A 20,088-nucleotide genomic window follows, 5' to 3' on the forward strand; every position below is an offset into this window, starting at 1 on the left:
ACGCGCAGCCCGCTCCGCCGCCGGCAGCCCGCGCGCGCGCGAGGCGGGAGGGGCGCCGCGAGGAGATCCGCCGATGGCGGCGGCGGGCGGCTTTGTTGGCGGCGGGCGGAGGGCTTCCTGCGAAGCCAAACATCTGCGCGGGATGGGATGGGGTGCTCGCAGCTCCGCGACACGCGGTGGCCTTCGGGTTTCTCAGCTGCTTCAAGTGGTTCCGGCCGTTTCTGTGAGAACGCGAGCAGCCGTACAACACCCACACAGACCGTCGAGCCCAGCCCCGGGCTCTATACAGGAACAGCCCAAACTCAGACCCCGTGCCTCAGAGCGTTGTCCGAGCGGTCCTTGAACCCCAGCAGTTTGGGACCGTGCCCCGGGCAGCCCGCTGTGTGCCCGCTGCCCTCTGGTGCGGAAACCTTTTCCCGAAAGCCGCCTTTCCCGCGCTGTTCCCTCAGGTTGGGTCGTTGGTCCCCAAATGGAGCCGAGCAGCTGCCGCTCTGCTCCTCTGTGAGGAGCCACAGGCTTCCACGCAGCCCCCCCTCAGCCCCCCTTCAGCCTCCCCTCAGCCTCCTCCACGCTGAGCAAAGCCACGACCTTCAGCTGCTCCTCAGCGCAGCCCCTCCTCCTGACACAGACGCGCACCGCAGACCCGCGGTACACCGAGCTCCGTGCTGCTGGACCTCCTCATAAACCAGCACGCAGCTCACCGCGCTAATTGCACAACCACCGACGCTTCCAGAGCGCGGAGCAGCGATCTCTGTTTAAAAAAAACGTTGCCACTGAGAGGAACGCTTCTGGAGGGCCCGCATTATTATTCAAATTGATGCTGAGGATGATGTAAAGAAGGAAGCGTGTTCAACAGCACTTCACTGATCTTTCCACGGCAACTTGTGTCAGCCTCATTATGCTGTTTATACAAACACCGTAAGATGCTGTCCCATTGGTATTACGCTGCTAATTGGAGCTGCTGCTTTAAAAGGGAAAACAAAGTTTTAAAGGCCAAAATAGAAAACTGGTTTTAATGTATATCCCAGTGTTCCTTGCTGGTAGCTTTGCCCACATAGTTACAAATCTGCTCTAACCTATCCAAGCATTTTGCACAGAACATTTACCAGTGTATGTAATCAATACTTCTATATAGCTTTTTTGCTGTTGGGTTTCACAAATTAATACCCCCTTTGCATAATGGAAATAGACTCCATCTGGGATAAAGCCCACCTGAAATGAATACTAAGAAGGCTCTAGCTGGGGATAGGGGTGATCCGTGCAAAAAGACAGTGTACCAATTGCTGTGCCATGCTCTACAAACTGATGTTCTCCAAAGGCCCAGTGAACTCAGGTAGAGGTCTTTAGAAACAGAGCTTTCATGCAGCTTTCTGCAGAGATCCTTTCTGGAAAGGACCATGTTTACCCAGGCCACGTTTCAGCCAGTTCTGTGGAAGGGGGCACTGGAGGTGTGGGCCTTGTCCTGGCAGCAGAAATGCTTCTCAAGATATTTCCAAATGAAAACCTTCTGCTGTAGCAGAACAGAGGGTGCAGTATTAGGAACACATACGACTGGGAAATAGATTTGCTCCCATAGGCTTGTGGCATGTGCTAAACAGGGGGTTAACCTAGAGTTTGAATAATCTGAAGCTACGCAACAGTTTTTAATAAACATATAGTATATATTTCACAGGTACTTGAGGAGTTTGGAAGGTAGAAACGAGTAGAAAACGGTGGCAGCTACAATTCTGAGTATTCACAGATGAATTATCCATCTCGTTTTACTGTTCTTTTTTCTGGCTCAGCAATGGATAGGCCAAGAATGCCGGCAGTGAATCTCTCTGCTGTGATTTGCTCGGGAATTTCTTCCATCAAAGCTGCTGCACCTGGAAAGCAGTAATGACAACAACACGAGACACACGAGAGCAGTGTAAAAATGGCATTCCAGAACAATAAAATTTATAAGTAGCAATAAGTGAATTGAGTGCTTTTAACGATGTATGCAGTAATCATGAAGTACTGTTTTACTAGCTTAGTACGTCACACATTATCAGGGAAACACTGTCAAGTCTGTGGGCTGTCTCACTTTGCAGTGGATACCTACACCTCAGAAGAGTCAAGGGACCAAAGACAGCTACTATACTCCATTGGTCTGATGAGATCCTGCGATCCCAAAGGCATGCAGGGGCTGCACTGTGTGTGTGCAGTACAAGGGTTCCTGTTATAGGCTGGTGTGGGCTAGGACATGAAATGTACACAAATGTGGTCATTCTGTTACAATGTGTACTGCTGCTTGGATGAAGTCAATGCTTCATCATAATTTGCGTGTGGTAGAATTCCTTTTTACCTTTGACGGGTAAACCTTCCACTGTGTGTTTGCAATTCCATTTCCAAGCCAGCAGATTAACAGCAATGTTATCCTGTCGGGTTCCAGTTACATTTTGTTGTTCATTTATTTTTAGGTACACCCATACAACTGTTGCATGGATGAAGGACAACCTATGGGTCTGTATCTGTTCTTGCAATCCTGAGTGGTTTTGACAGCTCTTGGCCTAACAGGGTAATGGGCTTGCAATTTAAATCATTTTGTTTGGGAATTGAATCAGTCCTGCCTCTGTGCCGTGCAGAATGCTAATCTCATACCTGAGGGATCACGTACGTCCAGGTCAGGTCTTCCTCCCATTGGATGCCTGCCCAGCAGGGCAGACAGACACAGTGCCAGCTCATCCTCCATCATATGCTCTCCTGTATGCATTAAAACAAAACCAGCCCCTTGGGTTACGGTGTCATCAGCACAAAAACTGCAAGGCAACCTGAGCAAGAACTGTGAACAAACAAAATAGTGTAGTTTGGAAGATTTGGTTTTTCTAAGACACGGACCACGTCACCAACTGAAACATGTCATCCTAGCACTGGAAAATATTAATTCCAAGAAAAATGGTTCTTGTGTCTTGCATGGATTTGGTGCAAAAATATCTATTAAATGGAGAAACTCTGATGCATACAGCTCTTGAGGCTACTTTGTGCTTGCAGGAGCCTGAGCTCCTGTTCCCACTAAAGAATCTGTGGCCCAGGACAAAATATGGACCATGTTGCCTATGCCAGCAGCCGTTTCTGCACAGAGGAGGAAGAAGCCAGAGTAGGAAAGTCATAATCTAATATCCTGGGAGATCTGAACACAGTGTTTGTTCCCAGCTAGTGGCTGGCTTGTGTCCTCAAGCATGAGGTTATGGATCTGTTATGAAACTGTTCTATCCTATCTAATTATCTATTTATGAATGTTCACACCATCCATATAAATAACTAACCTTTCCCACATCGCTTCAGTCCTCGGTTTACACAGATCTTTGTTGTAAGTATTACCAGGTGATGTACTGAGTAAAAGAAGCACTTCCCTTTACCCATTTTAGTGTTCAGCTGCACTAAAATCTCCCTTTTTTGACAGCAGGAGCATGCCATTAGGAGTACATGATCTGTCACTCTGGCATTGGCCATGAGTACGTTTGTATGTATTCTCATGACATTCTTTCTGATTCAGCTGAATTAAACCAACACATCTTTTCAGATTTCAGTCTGACCTTTTTCATCCCTCCTTTCTTGTCCCTCTCTTCTCCAGCTTTCTGTGACCTTTCTGGAGCCTATGGTGAAGATGATGCTAATTTGGATAGGGGTATACTGGAGGAAGATATGATCTGCCAAGATCCATGCTCATCATTTGATAGATGAGATCCTTCAGGCCAGCAGAGATTTCCAGAGCAGCAAGAGAACTACAGCTGAGACAACAGGCGTGATCATTCAATTTAAAATCCTAAGGCAGGTGGCTCCCCATGCCTGCCCTGGTTACCAAGCTATAGTTTCACATTAATTTTTTGCTGCAGTGAATACATTCTGAAATTGAAGACAGAACTAGCAAGCGTAAAACTAATATTAGAAAAGAAATAACTCACCCCTGCACTGTAGGAGTGACAGCAAGTCTCCTCTGTCAATAACTTTGTCGCCGTTCTCATTCTCATAACCAAGGACCTGAAATGCTTGTCGTATTGTTTTCATTGACAAGCCAAATGTGGGTCGATGATTTATATAAAGTTTGATAAAATCCCTTAAATTGATTTTTGTCACTTGTTCTCCGGTATCCACAAAGTCACTGAATTTTACTTCATTTATCATTTCTTCGATCTGAAAATGAAGGCAAGAAAGGCTGTTACACATCTGCTTGTTGAAGGGCATCAGGCCAGTTTCCAGTGCCACAAATGGCAGTGTACCATGGCTGTGTGCATTGCAGGTGTCACAGCCCAGCAATCAGCTCAGCAGCTGAGGGTGGACATGACTAACGGTTATGTGCTCCTTTGTACGACCTTAGCTAAAGATGGGGGTAGCAAATACGTAGTTATTTTGGATTTCTTCTATTAGTGTGTATGTGATTGTCCTCAGTGGTACCAATGAGTTATTCTAGAATGAAGCAAGGGTCAGCGAGATTTTTCCACTCCAAATTGCGATAATGCAAGTGTAATTCCTGCAGAATTCTGGCCTGTCTCTGTCCCTATCAGAAAAGCATTTTGCCCTGGTTGTTACGTGTTACTAATGTGAGACGGGGAAGAAACCTTCCCCAGGGATTGAGTGATGAGAGCACCCCATGACTTCGCAGCTGTCACCCGTGCCCTTGCTGCAGCTGTGCCTGCACTCTGGGGACCGCAGGCAGCAAACCGCAGAGCGGTAAATTCACCAGCCCACCAGAGAAGAACGTGCACGAAGTCCTGACCTAAGCAGGCTGCACAGGGGATCCACACACCCCAGCAAGTACCAGTGATCGTGCCCCTTTATTGTATCCTCCTTGACAGGAGCAGCTGGGTCTTCTGCTCTGCTCTTGGTGACCAGCCGTGCTTAGTGCCTGTGGTTTTCCTCAGGGCTTCTGCTCAGTGCCCTCCATGTGCTCGTGCCCAATGGAGCAGCCCCTCACACAAACACAAACAGTTTCCTGTGCCAGTGTGCACTGAACGTGCTGCCCCAGGAGGGGAAGCTGACGCAAGACCTCCCTGGGGAGAACTTTGTGTTCAGCCTTGAGCCTTTGTCCTCTTGTCACAAGTTTTTCCACTGAACGAAGCCCAGGGAAGAGGGAAGTCTCAGCTTTCTCTTTTTTTCCTGCAGCAAATGCCGTGCCAGGTGAGAATAGCCAATTTGAGTCAGCTCTAGCTGATCTGGGATTAGGTTTTATATCAGCCCCACTGAACTACAAAGGAAAAACACCAATTCCCAAAAGCCTCGCTACTCAGTCCAAGCTGCTTTTTTCTCCCTTCTGTTTTTCCTTTATTAAAACACTCCAGAGAGAGACAGACTTTCTGTATTTTAATGCTGTCCTGCCTGCTTTGGAAAGCAGATTGTCGGTTGCCTACACTTAGCAGCAGTTTAGCATTATTTCCATTCCTGAAATAGCGTTGCGATTTTGATTTGAGTGGAGGGCTAACAGTCATTCTTCCAGAGACATTTCCCAGAGGAATATGTACTGTCTGTCCCCAGGAGACAAAAATGCAATGAGCCAAGGAGAAGTTTGAACAGACTGCAAGGGAATGACACCACAGCCTGACACAAGGACAAAGCAGTTCCAGCTCAGAAGAACATCCCTGGGGAGTCGGGGGGGAAGGGGGAACACAGTGATGTGCTGCTTCCTCCAGGAACCCCTTGTACATTGTAGGGCTGTAGGTGGCTCAAGAAGCTTGTTATTTAAATCTTGTGCATCAGATTCAGTAATTTTTTTTTTCATGTGTGCTTTAATTGCCCTTTTGCCAGGTTGTAACATTACAAATTAGGTCTGTATACAATGCAAACAGCCTTGTAGACATAGCTACAAAGAGAGAAGCAGCAGAACCCTTATTAAATTGCTTGTCTTTGCCTACTGTAAAATTTGAGGCTGAAAAGCTTTGAGAAATGTTTGATAGGAAGCTCCACTGCTGCAGCCTGAAAGGCAAGCTCAGAGAGAGCGTCTGCAGAGTTATCTGTTATGAAAGAGCTTTAAGTTCCATGGGAATAAAGGCTGCTGGCTCCATCTAAAATTATTCTCTGAGCAACCCAAGACAGAACAAGAAAAAGATGCTCTGTCAACACCCAGAATCACAGAACTGAGTGCTTCCACCCACAGTGGTACTGCGTGGAGGGTTCAGACCTGACCTGGTGGTACTCCTAATGCAACAGCCTCACCGCACAGCCCAACAAGAAGCGAAGAAGTTCAAACTCTCCTGGAAGTCACAGAGGGACCAAAGCACAGTGGATATTCCCTGAAGCCATCCAATATGCCTAAGGTCTGAATCCAGCCCTAGGGCACTCAGTAAGTCACAGAATCATTAAGGTTGAAAAAGACCACTAAGATCACCAAGTCCAACCCAAATCCATCTCTTTATGCCCACTAGCCATGTCCCTCGGTGCCACATCTCCACATTTCCTGAACAGCTCCAGGGACAGCAAACCCACTGCCTCCCTGGCCAGCCCATGCCAGTGCCTGGCAGCCCTTTGGGTGAATAATTTCATCCTAATGCCCAATCTGAAATGCAATTGTTCTTGATTTTGGGTTTTTTTTTTTTTTTGTGTGTGTGTGTGTGTTTTTTAACCACAACCATAAAAACAAAGGACTGACCTCTTCCTCAGATGGATAAAATCCTATTGCTCTCATTACAGAAGGAATTTCCTCCAAGGGAATGTACGTTGACACCTGCCTGCTCTCCAGCATATCAATGCCACGGCTGCGCAGCTGCACATAGTAGAAATAGTCTTCCAGCTCCTGCGAAGGATTCAAACGAGATGCTGTAAAGTTCAGCTACCAACAGGCGAGGAAGATAAGGCTTCATTTAAGATTTACTAACAGTCATATCAATGAGACTGCTGTTAAGGGCGATCTGGACAAAAAATAAAGAAATGTCAGGCCTGTATAAATGAATCTTAAACTCCAACCAGATGTTGCAGCACGGAGATCACAGTGAGTGCAATTACCCTGAAGAATTCACCGTCCTGGCCGCCCTCCAGCAGTCTGTAGAACGGGACCAGGTCCTCCCCACCCAGGGATGCGGCAGCTTCCAAGGCACTGGCACAGAGAGAAGGCGGTGCAGGAAGGGTTCACACAGGGAGAGAATTCTCATTTCCCTTTCTAGTCATTGTTTAGAGACACTTTCAATAAATAAATAAAATCCCCAGGCCTTAGAATGCAGGAAGGGGAGGCACTGCTTTGAACCACGTGTAATTTTATCACCAGCCTGCACTTCTACAGCATATTTCATACCCAGGTTTTACATACAATAGCACAGTGTGGGAATTAACTATTGCTGAATGGTCCTCTTGTTTAGTGGAATGAGCGCAGGGCGGGGAGCCAGCAGCTTTTCCATGGACTTGAGCTGGGTGTCTGGCACTTTGCTTTCCTGCTTCCTTATAGAGACATTGAGGGAGATGAATTAGCTAGATCAGCATTTTGAGCATGCGGAGTGCTGGGGCTTGGTGCTTGCAAGAAACCACACAAAGCCAAGCTCCCCACTCCTTGATCTCACACATTCTTCCCCCATAACTCAGTACAAGAGCGAATAATGGTGCCACAGGTGCTGCCCATATTAAGCCAAAGCAGCCCAAGTGCTGGTAGCAGGGCTTGCAGCTCTGATGCACAGCTCCGTAGTGCTGCTTCAGTTTTTGCTAGCTTCATGCTTTTTTCATAATTAAGTTATTTGGGTATTAAACACAGTGGAGATGCACAAGATGCCAGGAGCAGCAATAAAATGATAATTAGCTCATCAAGACGTCCGCTCCAAAAACAAATTACACAGAAATTCAATGTTGCCTGGACTCTGGCCAACCATTATAAAGAAGGATCGTTTATATTCCACTGCCTTCCTTAAAACGTCGCTTATTCTGACCCCCGACTGCTTAAGCCACATGAATTGGAAAAGAAAATAAATAAGCCTGGTGCCTTTGCAGGTCTCACTGTTGTGGTGTGTAGAGGTGAGCGAGCTCTGCACCCTTCAGCTCTGCGAGCAGCACCTGCAGGAACCATCTTATTTGGGACCATCCCGTGCTTAGCTGTGGAGCCTTCCTTATTGGAAGATGAAGGGCATTTCACAGGGTCAGTGCACCCCAAAGGCAAAAATAGGGGACCACAGCGGTTTTTAGGTCACTGGCTGCTGCTGCTCCCTTCTCAAATGCGCACCCATCAGGCAACTGGTCTCCTTGACAAGGCAAGCAACAGAAGCCCATGTCCTGGCATCATGGGCCACAGCCTAGGGCACCTCAGCCAGTCCATTTACTGCAGCCCTCTTACTCATGTAAGCAAAGCTTTATAGGATTACAGTGGCTTGTGCTAAATCTAGCCTTCAAATGCAGCAGGGATTTCCTCACAAATACTGGCCTCTCTCATTCAGAGAGCAGACTTGTTGTACCATATGCTCCCTCCTGATCTTCTACCCCGGGCAATCCCCATCACAGCAGCCAGGCTCTCAGAAGGACCAGACAACCCTCCACATCTTGGCATTTGGCATTTCCCAGACTGCAGTATTTTATAGGTGCTCAGTCACCAACCACAGCCACTAGCAGCTAGGTCAGCTCCCCATTGACTGTTGGCTGCGTGAAGCAGCTGTGGAAAGCCTCTCCCAGGCTCGCTTCTCTATTCTGTAGTACTCACTTGAGGTTCACCTCCCATTTTAGAACAGTGCGGTCACTCCCCCCAGCTGTAAAGATGTAGCGCCCGTCGTAGGAGACGGCCAGGTCAGAAGCACCATCTGGGTGGCAAATGAAAGCTGAGGACTTGTGCGGGTTGCCATCAATAGGCAGAATCTGCAAGCCCACCTGTATGGGAAGAGCAGATGGTGAGGGCAGGGGCTCCTCAGGAAGGCTGAATCATTACCGTGCCCCTCAGTGACCAGCCTTGTCTAAAAGAAGGACATTCCAAGTGCCTTCATCCTGCAAACACTCACTTCTCTTGTCCCTACAAGGGCAGGTTTCCTTCAGCCCCCCAGCCAAGCCTAAAATGCTCCACAAATACACAGATGGCAGAAAGTTGGTGCCCCACACCTTGTCCTTGGTAATGTAAGCCAGGTAGTGCTTCTGAGGCTGTGCAGCACTCTTTGGGAGGATTTGCATCTTCTCCAATGGTGAGCCATAGGTTGGTCCCAGAAGAGTCTTTCTAAAGGCAAACAACATTGTCACCCATTCTCACAAAATATTTTCCCATGTCTGAATGGCTGTGGTACACCAGGATGGGTGGATGAGGGAAGGTGTGGTGTGTGCAATGGCTTTGTGACACCAGGAGAGGACATGATCCCTGTCTAGAGGGGACCACACCAGAGCTAAGAGAGAGATGTAGTGCTCAGAGATCATTCTTTGCTGCTTCTGTGGGCTCCTATCATATCATCTTGTGTCCAACTGCTGCATCCCAAGTCCATGGGCAGATAGAGGTTACTTGCAGCCATGACCTTCCCAGAAGCAAGGCTCTCTACCTGCACATTTTGGTTGTTGCATTGTAGAGCTTCATTTTGTAGCAGCTGTTGGCTGTGAGGATGAAGGACTCAGTGCTGAAATGTGGATACCAGGCCAAGCAGAGGGGCACTGCAGCCTGCTCTACACGATGTCTGTGCAGGACAACCAGCTGGTCCTTGCTGCTGCTGCTCAGGTCATATTCAATCTGGGGGAAAGACCAGGAAGCACAGTGACCTGCCATCACAGTGGACCTGATGGATTAATCACATGGAGCAGCTGTTGAGGGTTAGCATCCCCAAACCCAGATCATCCCAACTACAGATCTGCCCCAGTGCCAGGCTGACAAACAACCTGGAACAGGTGGGGAGCTGCAGAGCCACAGGCTGAGTGTCCCTCCACACTCTCTCCTCCAGCTCCACCTCAAGCCCAAAGCCCCTGTGCTGTCCTCCCATGTCTGTACCAGCTGCCTGTCCTCCCCAAGGCTCAGCAGCCGGGGCTCACTGCCATCCAGCTGGATCCCAAACAGGATGCTCCGGATGGGCTTGTAGTGGGAGTGCAGCCCTGCCAGGTGCTCCCAGCACCTACGCTCATTCTGTAGAACCCTTTTGTAAACGGTCACTGCATATTTTTCATCCTGGAACGAGAGTGCAGATGTCAATGCAGCATGATCCCATGGCAATTCCCAGCTCCTAGGGCTGCACCAGGAACAGCACATACACGTACACCTGAGGAAGGAGTAAGCTTACAGCAGTTGCGAGGTACTCGGAGTCATGGGAGAACTGGACGTGAGTTATGGGGCCCCACGAGAACCTGAACACCTCACAGCAGGACAGCAGGGAAATGGCATCGAGGACATGCACACTCCCATCAGTAAAACCAGCGGCCAGGAAGGAGCCTGCAAAGCCCAGCAGAAAGCAATCCCAACGTGCTCCCACCTCCATGCTTGATACTTAGATACATCACAGCTCCAAGATACCTGCAGGATCATAGGACAGGCACTGGACTCCAGCACTGGGGAATATCCTGCTCATAAGGAGCTGGGGCTGCTGGTAGTCCCACACCTTCAGCAGCCCACAGTGACTGCCCATGGCAAGCCATGACTGCTGAGGATGGCATGCAATGGCCATCACTGCTTTCTTGGCCTCTTTCATGACTTTTTCAAAGTCTGTCCCATCTGTCGCAACATGGAGCACTGTTGCATCAGAGGTTGAAAGGATAAAGTTCCTGTTTGGTGTGAGAAAAACAGAATTAGATGAATCAGACTTGCTGGCTCGTATCCCTCTGAGCAATGTTACATAGACTCTTTTTGGCAACTTAGCTGGACAATTGTGATATGTTCTAATATGCAATATGTAAAGACTTCTTGACCTGGAAGACAGGTGGCTCTTTGTATTCATGACCTGAGAAGTCTCCAGTGGAAGACATTGCAGCCAGTTCCCTTTTCTACTGGGGTATGCAAGGCAGAAAAACAACATCTGGTCAGTTTTTGCCATTTGAAGCTTGTTGATGTGTGAGATGGACAAACGAGTGATTGAGGGTTCCTCGAATAGTCCCCCATAGGTAGGGTCTCTGTGTTGGCCATGATGCCATGGAGGAGGTCAGGGGACAGGATGGGAGCTGTGATGTGGACAGTGGCCCGTGGTTGTGCATTCAGCCCTCCCAGCTGCAGCATGGTGAGGATGGTCCTGTATGACTGGTGGTGGGCAAAGCAGGCATCTGAATGACCATGCATAACAGAATAAGTGCATACTGCCATCAGCCCACCCAGGGATGAAGCCTGGATTCTGATAGAAGATCAGGAGTGGAGCCAGGAACTGGGCCATGGTGACATGCCTGAGGCTACAGCAATAACTGATGTGGGATAACAGACACCTCCCAGCTTGGAGATGAACCTGTCCCACGTGGCTCTTTGGAAAAGATGAGCAGCTACAGATAAATGCTGCCAGCAGAACTTCAGGCAGGATTGACAGACGTGATTTGCAGCCCCACAACGCAGCATCGAGTTTGCAGACTTCTCAGAGCTTTTCAGGCACCCTATGGTGCTGCTGCTGCCCCAAGCCCCCAAGCCACACATTCTCCCCACCACCACCTGGATTATCTCACCCAGCAGTGATAAAATCCAACTGGAAATAGCCACCTGGGGGAGGGTTAAGCAGGGGATTAAAGGGCTCGATGGGAGCCATGGGCTCAGCATTAGCCCTGCATGGTGTACCAGCTGCGTGACAAGCTGCTCGGCTCCGTGCCCAGCTGGCTGTCCCCATGCCAGCATCAACACTTCTCCAGCACTGAGATGTAGCAACCAGTTCATAGCTGGGGATGTGCTGGGGACACCCAATTTGTGACCAGTGCTGGAAGATGCAGAAGAGCTGCATTTACACAGAGATGCTCACCTAACAGCGAATGGATGGCTGCTGGTAGAAGAGGCACCGGGAGGATCTGCAGGGGCTTTGGAGAAGGAGATGGACTGAATGGGACCCGTACTGCTGTGGTCATAGCAGGCCAGGAGCTGCAGGTGCCCATCGTAGAACTTCACCTGGCCTCTCACATCCCCTGTCACTATGCAGCTGGAAGGAAGGAAGCACAGTGTTATGGGATGGGAAAATTCATGCTCCAAATGGCTCAGGTCCATCCTGTTCTTTGTTCCAGCAGTGCAACCCATGGGAAAGATAAAAACTGACCGTGAGGAGCACACAGCGTGACGAAGCCTACAGAATATCCTGGAAAGCGTTTACTCGAAACGGGGAACTCGCTAAGTCGAGGGAGATCCCTTCCCTTTTGCCCTTTCTCTGTCCAAAAGCACGAGAAACACAGAAGCGCTGCACCCCATCCCGAGCTGCTCGGAGACCGTCTGCTCCCTCTGCCGGCAGAGCCCCGGAGGCCGAGCACAGCTCCGAGCCCACGGCCAAGCCCTGAGTTTCCCAAGGGCTGTACCGTACGGACAATGTCATCTCCTTACCTCTCCAACACCATCAGCACTGTCAGGCTTTCTTCCTGCATCGGCACCAGCTTGGTGGCCTTGACGCCATGCAACCTGCCTTGTGGCTCCTTGGCCAGCCCCTGCTTTCTCTCCACATCCCACACCACCACCTTCCCGGCCGAGGTGCCCGTCAGCGCCTGCGTGGCGTTGAAATGGAAAGCTGACTGGGTGAAGCGTCCCACCGCGCTGCCAAAGGTCTGTCAAGAGAGCAGTGGTGGGTCAGTGCTGGGTGCTGGTTCTCCCGTCTGGTTCCTCAATGTGACATTCCTTCCCTGCCTCATGGTGGGACCAGTGCCAGCACGTGGCCACTGGGAGTAGAGCCCCAGAAGGCCAGGCTGAATGGAGCCGTGGGCAACCAGATCTTGCGGTTGGCAACACTGCCCATGGCAGGGGTTGGAGGTGGATGGGGTTTAAGCTTCTCCCCCAACCCAACCCATTCTATGATAGAATGATGTATGTGGGAGATGCCTTATCTTTCTTGTCCTCTTAGGAAACCCAGGGAACAATCTGGGAACATGGCCACCACTTTGGCACAGGGGGACGAGAAGGGACAGGGCTGCTGCAGATCCCCATGGCTCCCCGTGCACTCACCTGCTTGGTCAAAGGAGGAGTGCTGTACTGCAAACCAGCATCGCCCTGCGGAGAGAGCAGAGCATGTATCCACACGAGGACATTTGTCTTCTGTAATCTCCCAAGCCCACAGAAATGCATCTCCCCACCCCTGCTCCTCTCCCAGAAGCTGTGACCACCACGAGGCACCCAAACACCTGTGGCAGCATGAGTGGGAGAGGTGGGGAGCACATCAGCTACCAGGAGATGAATTTTTTGTGGTCCTACTCACCCACAGATAAAATATCACCTGGGTTTTGCTGTTGCTGACAAACTCATAGGGATTTTGGGGGTTAAAAATGACAAAATCCTGAAATCAAAGGGTGAGAATCATGTTAATGGCAAGCAGTGATGTTTCCTGCTTGTTCTTTCACCGAATGAAGTGTGGTGTCCAAGTTCCTCACCTGGAAGCCCAGCTCAGGGCTCAGCTCCACGTCACACACAGGGCTCTCATTGGGATATGTCCACCTCCACACACAGACCCTCTGGCATGGGGAGAAACCAAGAGGTGTTTGTGGCCTCCTGGGAATTTCCAGCTTGGCTGAGTGAGCCCCAACCCCTCCAGCTGCAGAGCATGAGGAGCTAAAAAGGCTGGAGAAGGATAGCCCAGCACAGCTGGATGGCTTAATTTCAGGAAACAGTGTGAGGAGCTGCCTTAACGTGAGCACAGCAGAGTCAGAAGTTTTCATCCCAACTTCAGACCTTCTCTCTCAGCTCTGCAGCATTCCTTTTAATGAAACCCCAATCTATCCCCCAGCAGCTTAGCAAGAAACAGCTTGACAGACCCACAAGAAAAATCTTGAAAAAGGAAACACAAAGAGGAAATATCCTCACCTGCACCGAGCCAGCACTGATGGTTAACACATATTTTGCATCCTGGGAGATGGCGATAGCACAGACCCCACTGCCTGCATGGCTGTCAAAGATGGTGCGCACTGGGATCCTGTGTGGAAAAACCCTCATGGGCACTCCTGGCAGAATGTGTAGACAGGAGGGTGTCTGCTGGAATGGGATGTTAAACAGACAGTGTTGTCCCTATGAAGGATACGGGAGGTTTGCATGGAGGCTCACCCGGAAAAGGCATCCCATATGATGACCAAAGGGTCCGGACCTCGGTCAGCAGTGGCAACCCAGCGCCTGTCCTCACTGACACACAGGCATGAGATGGCATTTGCGTGGCCCTGGAAAAGAGGAGAGAAGCACCTGGGAGCTCCAGAGCTGCTTGGCTGGAGTAATTTCCCATCTTCTCACCCAAGAGTCTTCCATTTTCCTCCCCCTGGCCTCACTTTGAGCAGCCCCAAACCACCCTCGTGGCCACCCCACCAGGCCCAGGGATGAAAGAAAGGCACTCAGGGATAGAAGAGGCCTGCAGACCTGCAGGTGGTACTGCCTGCTGCCAAGGACATCATGGATGACCACTGTGTGGGCACAGACATACAGCAGCATCCCATCCTCCATGCTATGCACAGCCAGGCTGCTGTTGTAGCCCAGCGCCCAGGACAGGCTCTGTGGAGAGAAGAGGTTCTTAGTAGTAGGGGTAAGACTGCCTCCAAATCCCCTGGGGTAACAGGGCAGAGCATGGAGTCCCAGGGCTGCTCTCCCATCCACTAATACTCACGAGAGGATGGCAGCTCTGCTTCTCTCCCTGGAACAGCAGGCCAGGCTGCGCACCCCACACACGGCTGGGAGCATCGCTGCGCTCCTTCAGCTCACCAGGAGCCCTCTGAGGTGCAGCTGCTGCAGCATTTCCCACAGCTCCACCTTCCCGGGCAGCAGCCATGGAGTCCTTGGGAAGGGAGAGAGGTTGGAGTCCGCGCTGCTCCCAGACCTGAAGCTGCTCTTTTTGCTGTTCCCCTTGCTGTGTCCTACACACCAGTTACTGATGGATAAAGGTGTGATGGCAAAATGGAGTGAAAAAAGGAGATCGTGTCCTGGGATGGGGCTGAGAGACAAAAAGGGATCCCCTGAAATGTGCTGACTGGTAAGCAGTTGAAAAATGAAAGCAGAAAAATCCCACTGCCTCTCATAAATGAATTAAACATTCCAGGGGGATTGAAGGAGGCTTGCCCTGCTCTGAGTCCCTTCTGTTGTGGCTCCCGACGAGGTTTTGCATCTTCCCACAGGGCCCCTTGCTTTCTCCATGGTGTGAGCTCGGCATGGATGCTGTAGCCACGGTTCCAGGTGAGGTCAGGTAACGTTTCATTCAGCCCAAGATCGGGATCGCATCACACACATAAACTGGGGGCAGCTCAAGTGCTCAGCAAATACTGACAGCTGGGCTGAGCCTACAGAGCAGCAACAAATAATAACATCTAATAACAAAAGAGGAAATGGGAGGAGCTGAATAGAAATTGCCATTCACCTGAGCTCTGCAATTTGCAGCTCCAAATGACACCCATAGGGCTGGTTTTGGTCCCATCCCCAAGCAAGGGGAGACACTGCAGCATGGGGTCCCCACTCTGTGTCCCCAGGGGACATTGGTGACAAACTGTCCCAGTGCTGGGATGGGGTCCAGGCACCCTGCACCAGGCCCTCACCTGCTGGGGCAGCATTGCTGCCTCTCCATGCCTCTGTCCATCTGGGGACGACTCCTTCGGTGCAGCGTCTCTTGAACCATCCATCCTTACCTCCAGCCTCTGTCCAAGAATCCGCCAAAATGTTTTTACTCCAGTTGGCCACAGGAGGAGGATAGGGCACGCGGGAAGCTGGGTCCCATGGGCACCCTTTCAGTCCCAGTCACACTTTCCCTGAGCACCAGCAGGCAGAGCCCTGCTGCCCAGCTCTGATCAGGCTCTCCGTGCTCCTGACGCTTCTGTTTGCATCCAACCGCTGTTCCCTGGGCAACGGCTGCAACGGCTGCTGCCAGCAACAGACTGGGAAGCACTGTGAGAGGGGCTCATCCACCCTGCATCCGTTCCATGTCCCCTTCTTATCCCCACCAGCTGCCCTATAGAGGCAGCACTAACCCTCTGCACAAAGCACTCCATCAGGATGATGCCCACATGGGGATGCAGCTCTCTGCCACCACCCCGAGTCATTGCTGCCTTCTAATCAGCTCCAGGCTCTCCCAACTGCCGATTTCAGACATGCTATTAAGCTCAAATAATAACAATTTCTAAATCTAATTTGTTTTTCCTTCTGCCCAGCACGAGCCCGGTGCCCTGCTGGGAGAGGAAAGCAATTCTGTTATCAGCACAAAACATCTCAGCAACCTGAGGAGCTGCCGCGCAGCCGCCATGCGCTCCTTCCAACCTGCTGCACTGGGTGAGTGGGGAATTATGGCTTAAGGAACAAAGATCTGACCCAAGGAAGTGGACTGAAAACAAGCGGTGGTGAATAAGCGGGGGCAGCCTCAAAAAAACATTTTTACTGAGTGCAAGATGGCAGGTTTTGCAACAGAACTGTGTTTTTTCTCTTGCTGGAATTGATCCAGTCCTGTCACCAATGGGAACAGTGATCAGAGCACACAGCCAGGACATGCACTTCTACAAAGCCCCACAGAGCTTTGTCATGTCACACTGCAGACATCCTCCACAGTGACATGGAAATGAGTTCTCTGAGAGCAGGAGGTAGCTCACTCCGTTGTGCTGGGATGACCCACTAACCTCACTGCATGAGCAATAGAGAAAGACAGGACTTTTTAGGGCATTTCATCCCAGGAGGCACATACACAAAGGCCTGGAAGAATGTCCCAGGAGCTGTTCTTCCGGACCAGCATGCAGACCCAGATCCACATGCAGCTCAGGCAACACCTGCACACCTGGGGTACGAACACACACACCTCAAACACACAAGGCCAAGGCCAGGCTCCAGCTGGTCTGACATTAGAGCTGCCAGTACACCACACATCTACATGCTTACAACTACATTCTGCTTTGCTGCACCAAACAAATTTTTGGCTGCCGAAGGTCAGGGAAGAATGCTTTTATGTCTCTGCAGATCTGCTTTTAACATACCTGACATGGCCCACAATTACTGCCCCCAGATAGCAACTTGCACAAGAACAGAGAGAGACATTACTCAGTTTTATTCATTGGGATGAGTAATTCAAAGTTCAACTGGAAACAATCTTACAAACAAGAACAATCACCCCAAAACCCCCCTGAAGTGTTTATACATCCTAAAATCAACTGCAGCAAATAAAAAAATTTAAGAGTACTTCAATACGTTAGAAGACAGAATTATAACCCCAATGCTTACTTCGTTAACTTAAAATAATTAGGCATTCCAAAAATGCTATCTTAGTTAGTGACTTCCAGCAGCTGTGGTCACATGGGAAAGATAAAGTACCAGATTTGCACATTTCTTGACTGTGATCTACTAAGTTAAAAAAAGAAAATCGTTCCAGGACTTTTTATCCTATTTTACAAGATGTTCAGTGAGGAATTTCAAGGAGAAAAAAAAAAAGAAGGAATGCCATATTATCACCAAATAAAAGCATTTTATGCTCTTCCAAATCTGTATCAAGTGAAATCTGAGTTACGCTCCAGCCTTACTCCAAACTGACGCAAGGCACAAGAGATGAGAAACCACATCCTGCAACTCTGTGAGTTGCTCCTCACAAACCAGCGCAATTCCAACTGCATTAAGGCCCTGCTCCATCAGAACCTCTTCAGACTCCGCAAGCCCAGCCACCTAGAGGTCACAGCCTCTGAAACACTCATTTCAGCAAAACAAAGATCATAGGGCAAGCTTTCAAATCAAATCAGAGTCCAGAAAGCAGGCACAAGCTTCATCTTTATTGTCTTCTGAGCTGTGGTCATCTTTGCAAGGGAATGATATTGCAGCTGAAAAAGAAGAGTGGAGAAGAACACATTTGTTTCAGCTCTGAAAGAAGCTCAGATGATCTGACATAGTGTGAATCTATCAACCACAACCCACCCCCACTGGTTTCCTCTACTAGAGGAACTAGCCATTAAGATCTTCAGCCCCATACCCATACTTAATACAACTCATCATCCCATATGACCACTGAATTGACAGTCCCAGCTCTCAGCTGGAATCTGCAAGTGAGGCACATCACAGCAGGCAGCAGCACAGAGCAAAGCACAGAGCTGGCTCTGCTGCAGGAAGCGTGCCTTGAGCTAGCAAGAGCCCCCTCTGCTCTGACTGGCAGCCTACCCCAGGAGGCCCTTCCCAGCCCAGCGCTTCGGAGTCAGCCCCAGGTGCACTTTCTTGCCGTTGCGGATCACAGTCACACTCAGAGGTCTCTGAGAGAAACAAAAAACAAACAAAAAAGAAAGATGAGCTCTCTCACTTCCATTATAAAGTACCCAATGGCTGTGATAGCTACTCTGGCCATTCCACAGTAAATGCTGTAGCTCACTGGGAGAGGTAAGAGAATGCAGTTAAAGTAGAAGCAAACTTACCCCTTCGCTGTGTTGTACTACTGTGGCAATGTTCTGCAGGCTCTTGAAGTTGTGCACATTGACAGAACCAAACTCCACAATCTCATCATCAACCTGAAGGCCCTGGACAGACAGAAAGAAGCTGAGCATCTGTGTTCTCTGATGACAGGTAATACTGCCTCCTCACAGGAGATTTCCTCCAGCCACATAGGCTGTGTTAGGACACCACCCTTCTCACCATTCAGACAGCTGAACATTATATCCTCTCCCTTAGAAACAAGTATGTACTCATTTCTTTGTCCTATTTTATGAGAAAACAAACACTGAGACTGCAATAAACAGCAAGGCCTGGTAAGAGCTGTGTGGTGCCACGACGCAGCAGACAGCACGTGCTTTCTGATCCCAACACAGTGACAAACCAGCTCACAGGGCCAACCCAGTGACCCACATATGGGCAGCTCCCTCCATGGGAGCTTTCAAGAATAACTACACTGGTTGAGAAGGTGACTGAATATTTGACAAACGCTTAAAATAAAGAAAGCGGGAGTGGGATAATAATAATCAGTATCTCACAGCTTATTGCTGCTTGTTAGCAGAGAAAAAAAGCAATGCATCCTCTATTTCCCCTCCCTAGGTCCAAAAGTAGCCCTCCCCACCGTCAGCTCCAGCAACGTACCGAGGTGCTGGCAGGAGACTCTGGTGTCACAGCATTGACTTTGGCGAAGGCAGGCGGCAGGCTCTGGCTCATGGCCTCAGCCCGCGCCTCCGCCTCGTCCCTGGCGTGCTTCTCCTTCTCCCGGGCGTGCAGCTGGTGAAGAGCCTCCTCCACCTGCTTCATCAGAGCCTTGTGGTCGTTCTGCAGACCTGCAGGTGGCACCGAGCTCAGTAAGAAGCAGAATTGTAGCATCGTTATGGTTGCAAAGGACCACAACCCGCCCCAGCCCGTTTCCCACGCCCCTCAATGCCACATCCCCACAGCTCTTCAACACCTCTAGTGACCCCCCCACCTCCCCGGGCAGCCCATCCCAGTATCCAACCTGCCCCCCTCCCCGGCACCATGTCAGCCCATCACCTCCCATCCTATCGCTGCTGTCACCCGGGAGCAGAGGCCGACCCCCCCCCCCCCCCCCCCTTCCTTTCGGCGACAGGTTCTTCCTCAGCCCCTCTTCGCAGCCCGAGGAGACCCGCACGCCGCTTCCCGCCCACGGCCAACGCCGAACAGCCCGGCCCCACTCACAGGCGATGCTGTGCCGCGCGGTGCGCACTTGGTACAGGTCGATGTCGGCCCGGGGGAAGCCCTCGGCGTCCACCAGCGGCCCGTCCATGCCCACGCCCTTTTGCTGAGGGGAGAAAGGCCGCGGTGAGGCCGCCGGCAGCGCCCCGAGCCCCGCGCCCGGCCCCGCGCCCCGCTCACGTCCTCCAGCAGCTGGTAGCAGGCCCGGATCTGCGCCTCCAGCTCGTCCTTGCGCCGCACCAACTGCTGCACCTCGCTCAGCGTCATGGCGCGGCCCGGCACCTCCTCCGACATGGCGGCGGCACCGCACCGCGCTGCGGCGGCAGGAAGTGCGTCACGGAACGTGCGGGGGCGGGACCGGAAGTGCCGCACTCGGAGGTGAGAACGTCGGGGCGGGGCCAGAGCGCGAGGGGGCGGGGCCTCGGCGCTGGGGGCGGGGCCAGGGGCAGCGCGTGGGGCGGCCGAGGTTATCGGTGGCGTGGGGTGACGGCGGGGTGGCG

General features: G+C 50.8%; 2 protein-coding genes across 5 annotated transcripts; both read right to left on the reverse strand.

Annotated features, from left to right (window-relative positions):
- Positions 1 to 552: 552 nt before the first annotated feature.
- On the reverse strand, positions 553 to 15,851 carry CFAP251 (cilia and flagella associated protein 251). Of its 4 annotated transcripts, XM_031592575.2 has the most exons (21): positions 15,544 to 15,849; positions 14,625 to 14,792; positions 14,381 to 14,512; positions 14,078 to 14,187; positions 13,841 to 13,949; positions 13,411 to 13,491; positions 13,239 to 13,316; positions 12,989 to 13,033; positions 12,377 to 12,594; positions 11,811 to 11,984; positions 10,397 to 10,644; positions 10,167 to 10,315; positions 9,881 to 10,054; positions 9,441 to 9,625; positions 9,016 to 9,127; positions 8,627 to 8,790; positions 6,958 to 7,048; positions 6,605 to 6,748; positions 3,927 to 4,155; positions 2,623 to 2,724; positions 553 to 1,865 (listed from the first exon to the last, which is right to left on the reverse strand). In XM_031592575.2, exons 1-21 carry the CDS (start codon positions 15,625 to 15,627, stop codon positions 1,747 to 1,749), a joined length of 2,916 nt encoding a protein of 971 aa, XP_031448435.2. In that variant the 5' UTR covers positions 15,628 to 15,849; the 3' UTR covers positions 553 to 1,746. The 4 variants fall into 4 exon arrangements, with proteins under 4 accessions (XP_031448435.2, XP_090008735.1, XP_090008736.1 ...); XM_090152609.1 differs by lacking the exon at positions 9,881 to 10,054; XM_090152610.1 differs by lacking the exons at positions 9,881 to 10,054; positions 10,167 to 10,315; positions 10,397 to 10,644 and having other exon boundaries at positions 9,441 to 9,671.
- Positions 15,852 to 17,012: 1,161 nt separating this feature from the next.
- Positions 17,013 to 19,942, reverse strand: PSMD9 (proteasome 26S subunit, non-ATPase 9). Its single transcript, XM_031592576.2, has 6 exons — positions 19,769 to 19,942; positions 19,592 to 19,694; positions 19,031 to 19,218; positions 18,376 to 18,477; positions 18,128 to 18,216; positions 17,013 to 17,793 (listed from the first exon to the last, which is right to left on the reverse strand). Exons 1-6 carry the CDS (start codon positions 19,880 to 19,882, stop codon positions 17,766 to 17,768), a joined length of 624 nt encoding a protein of 207 aa, XP_031448436.1. The 5' UTR covers positions 19,883 to 19,942; the 3' UTR covers positions 17,013 to 17,765.
- Between the last annotated feature and the right edge of the window lie 146 nt (positions 19,943 to 20,088).

Source organism: Phasianus colchicus, chromosome 18 (assembly GCF_987193195.1).
Source record: "Phasianus colchicus chromosome 18, bPhaCol1.hap1.1, whole genome shotgun sequence".
NCBI lineage: Eukaryota > Metazoa > Chordata > Aves > Galliformes > Phasianidae > Phasianus > Phasianus colchicus.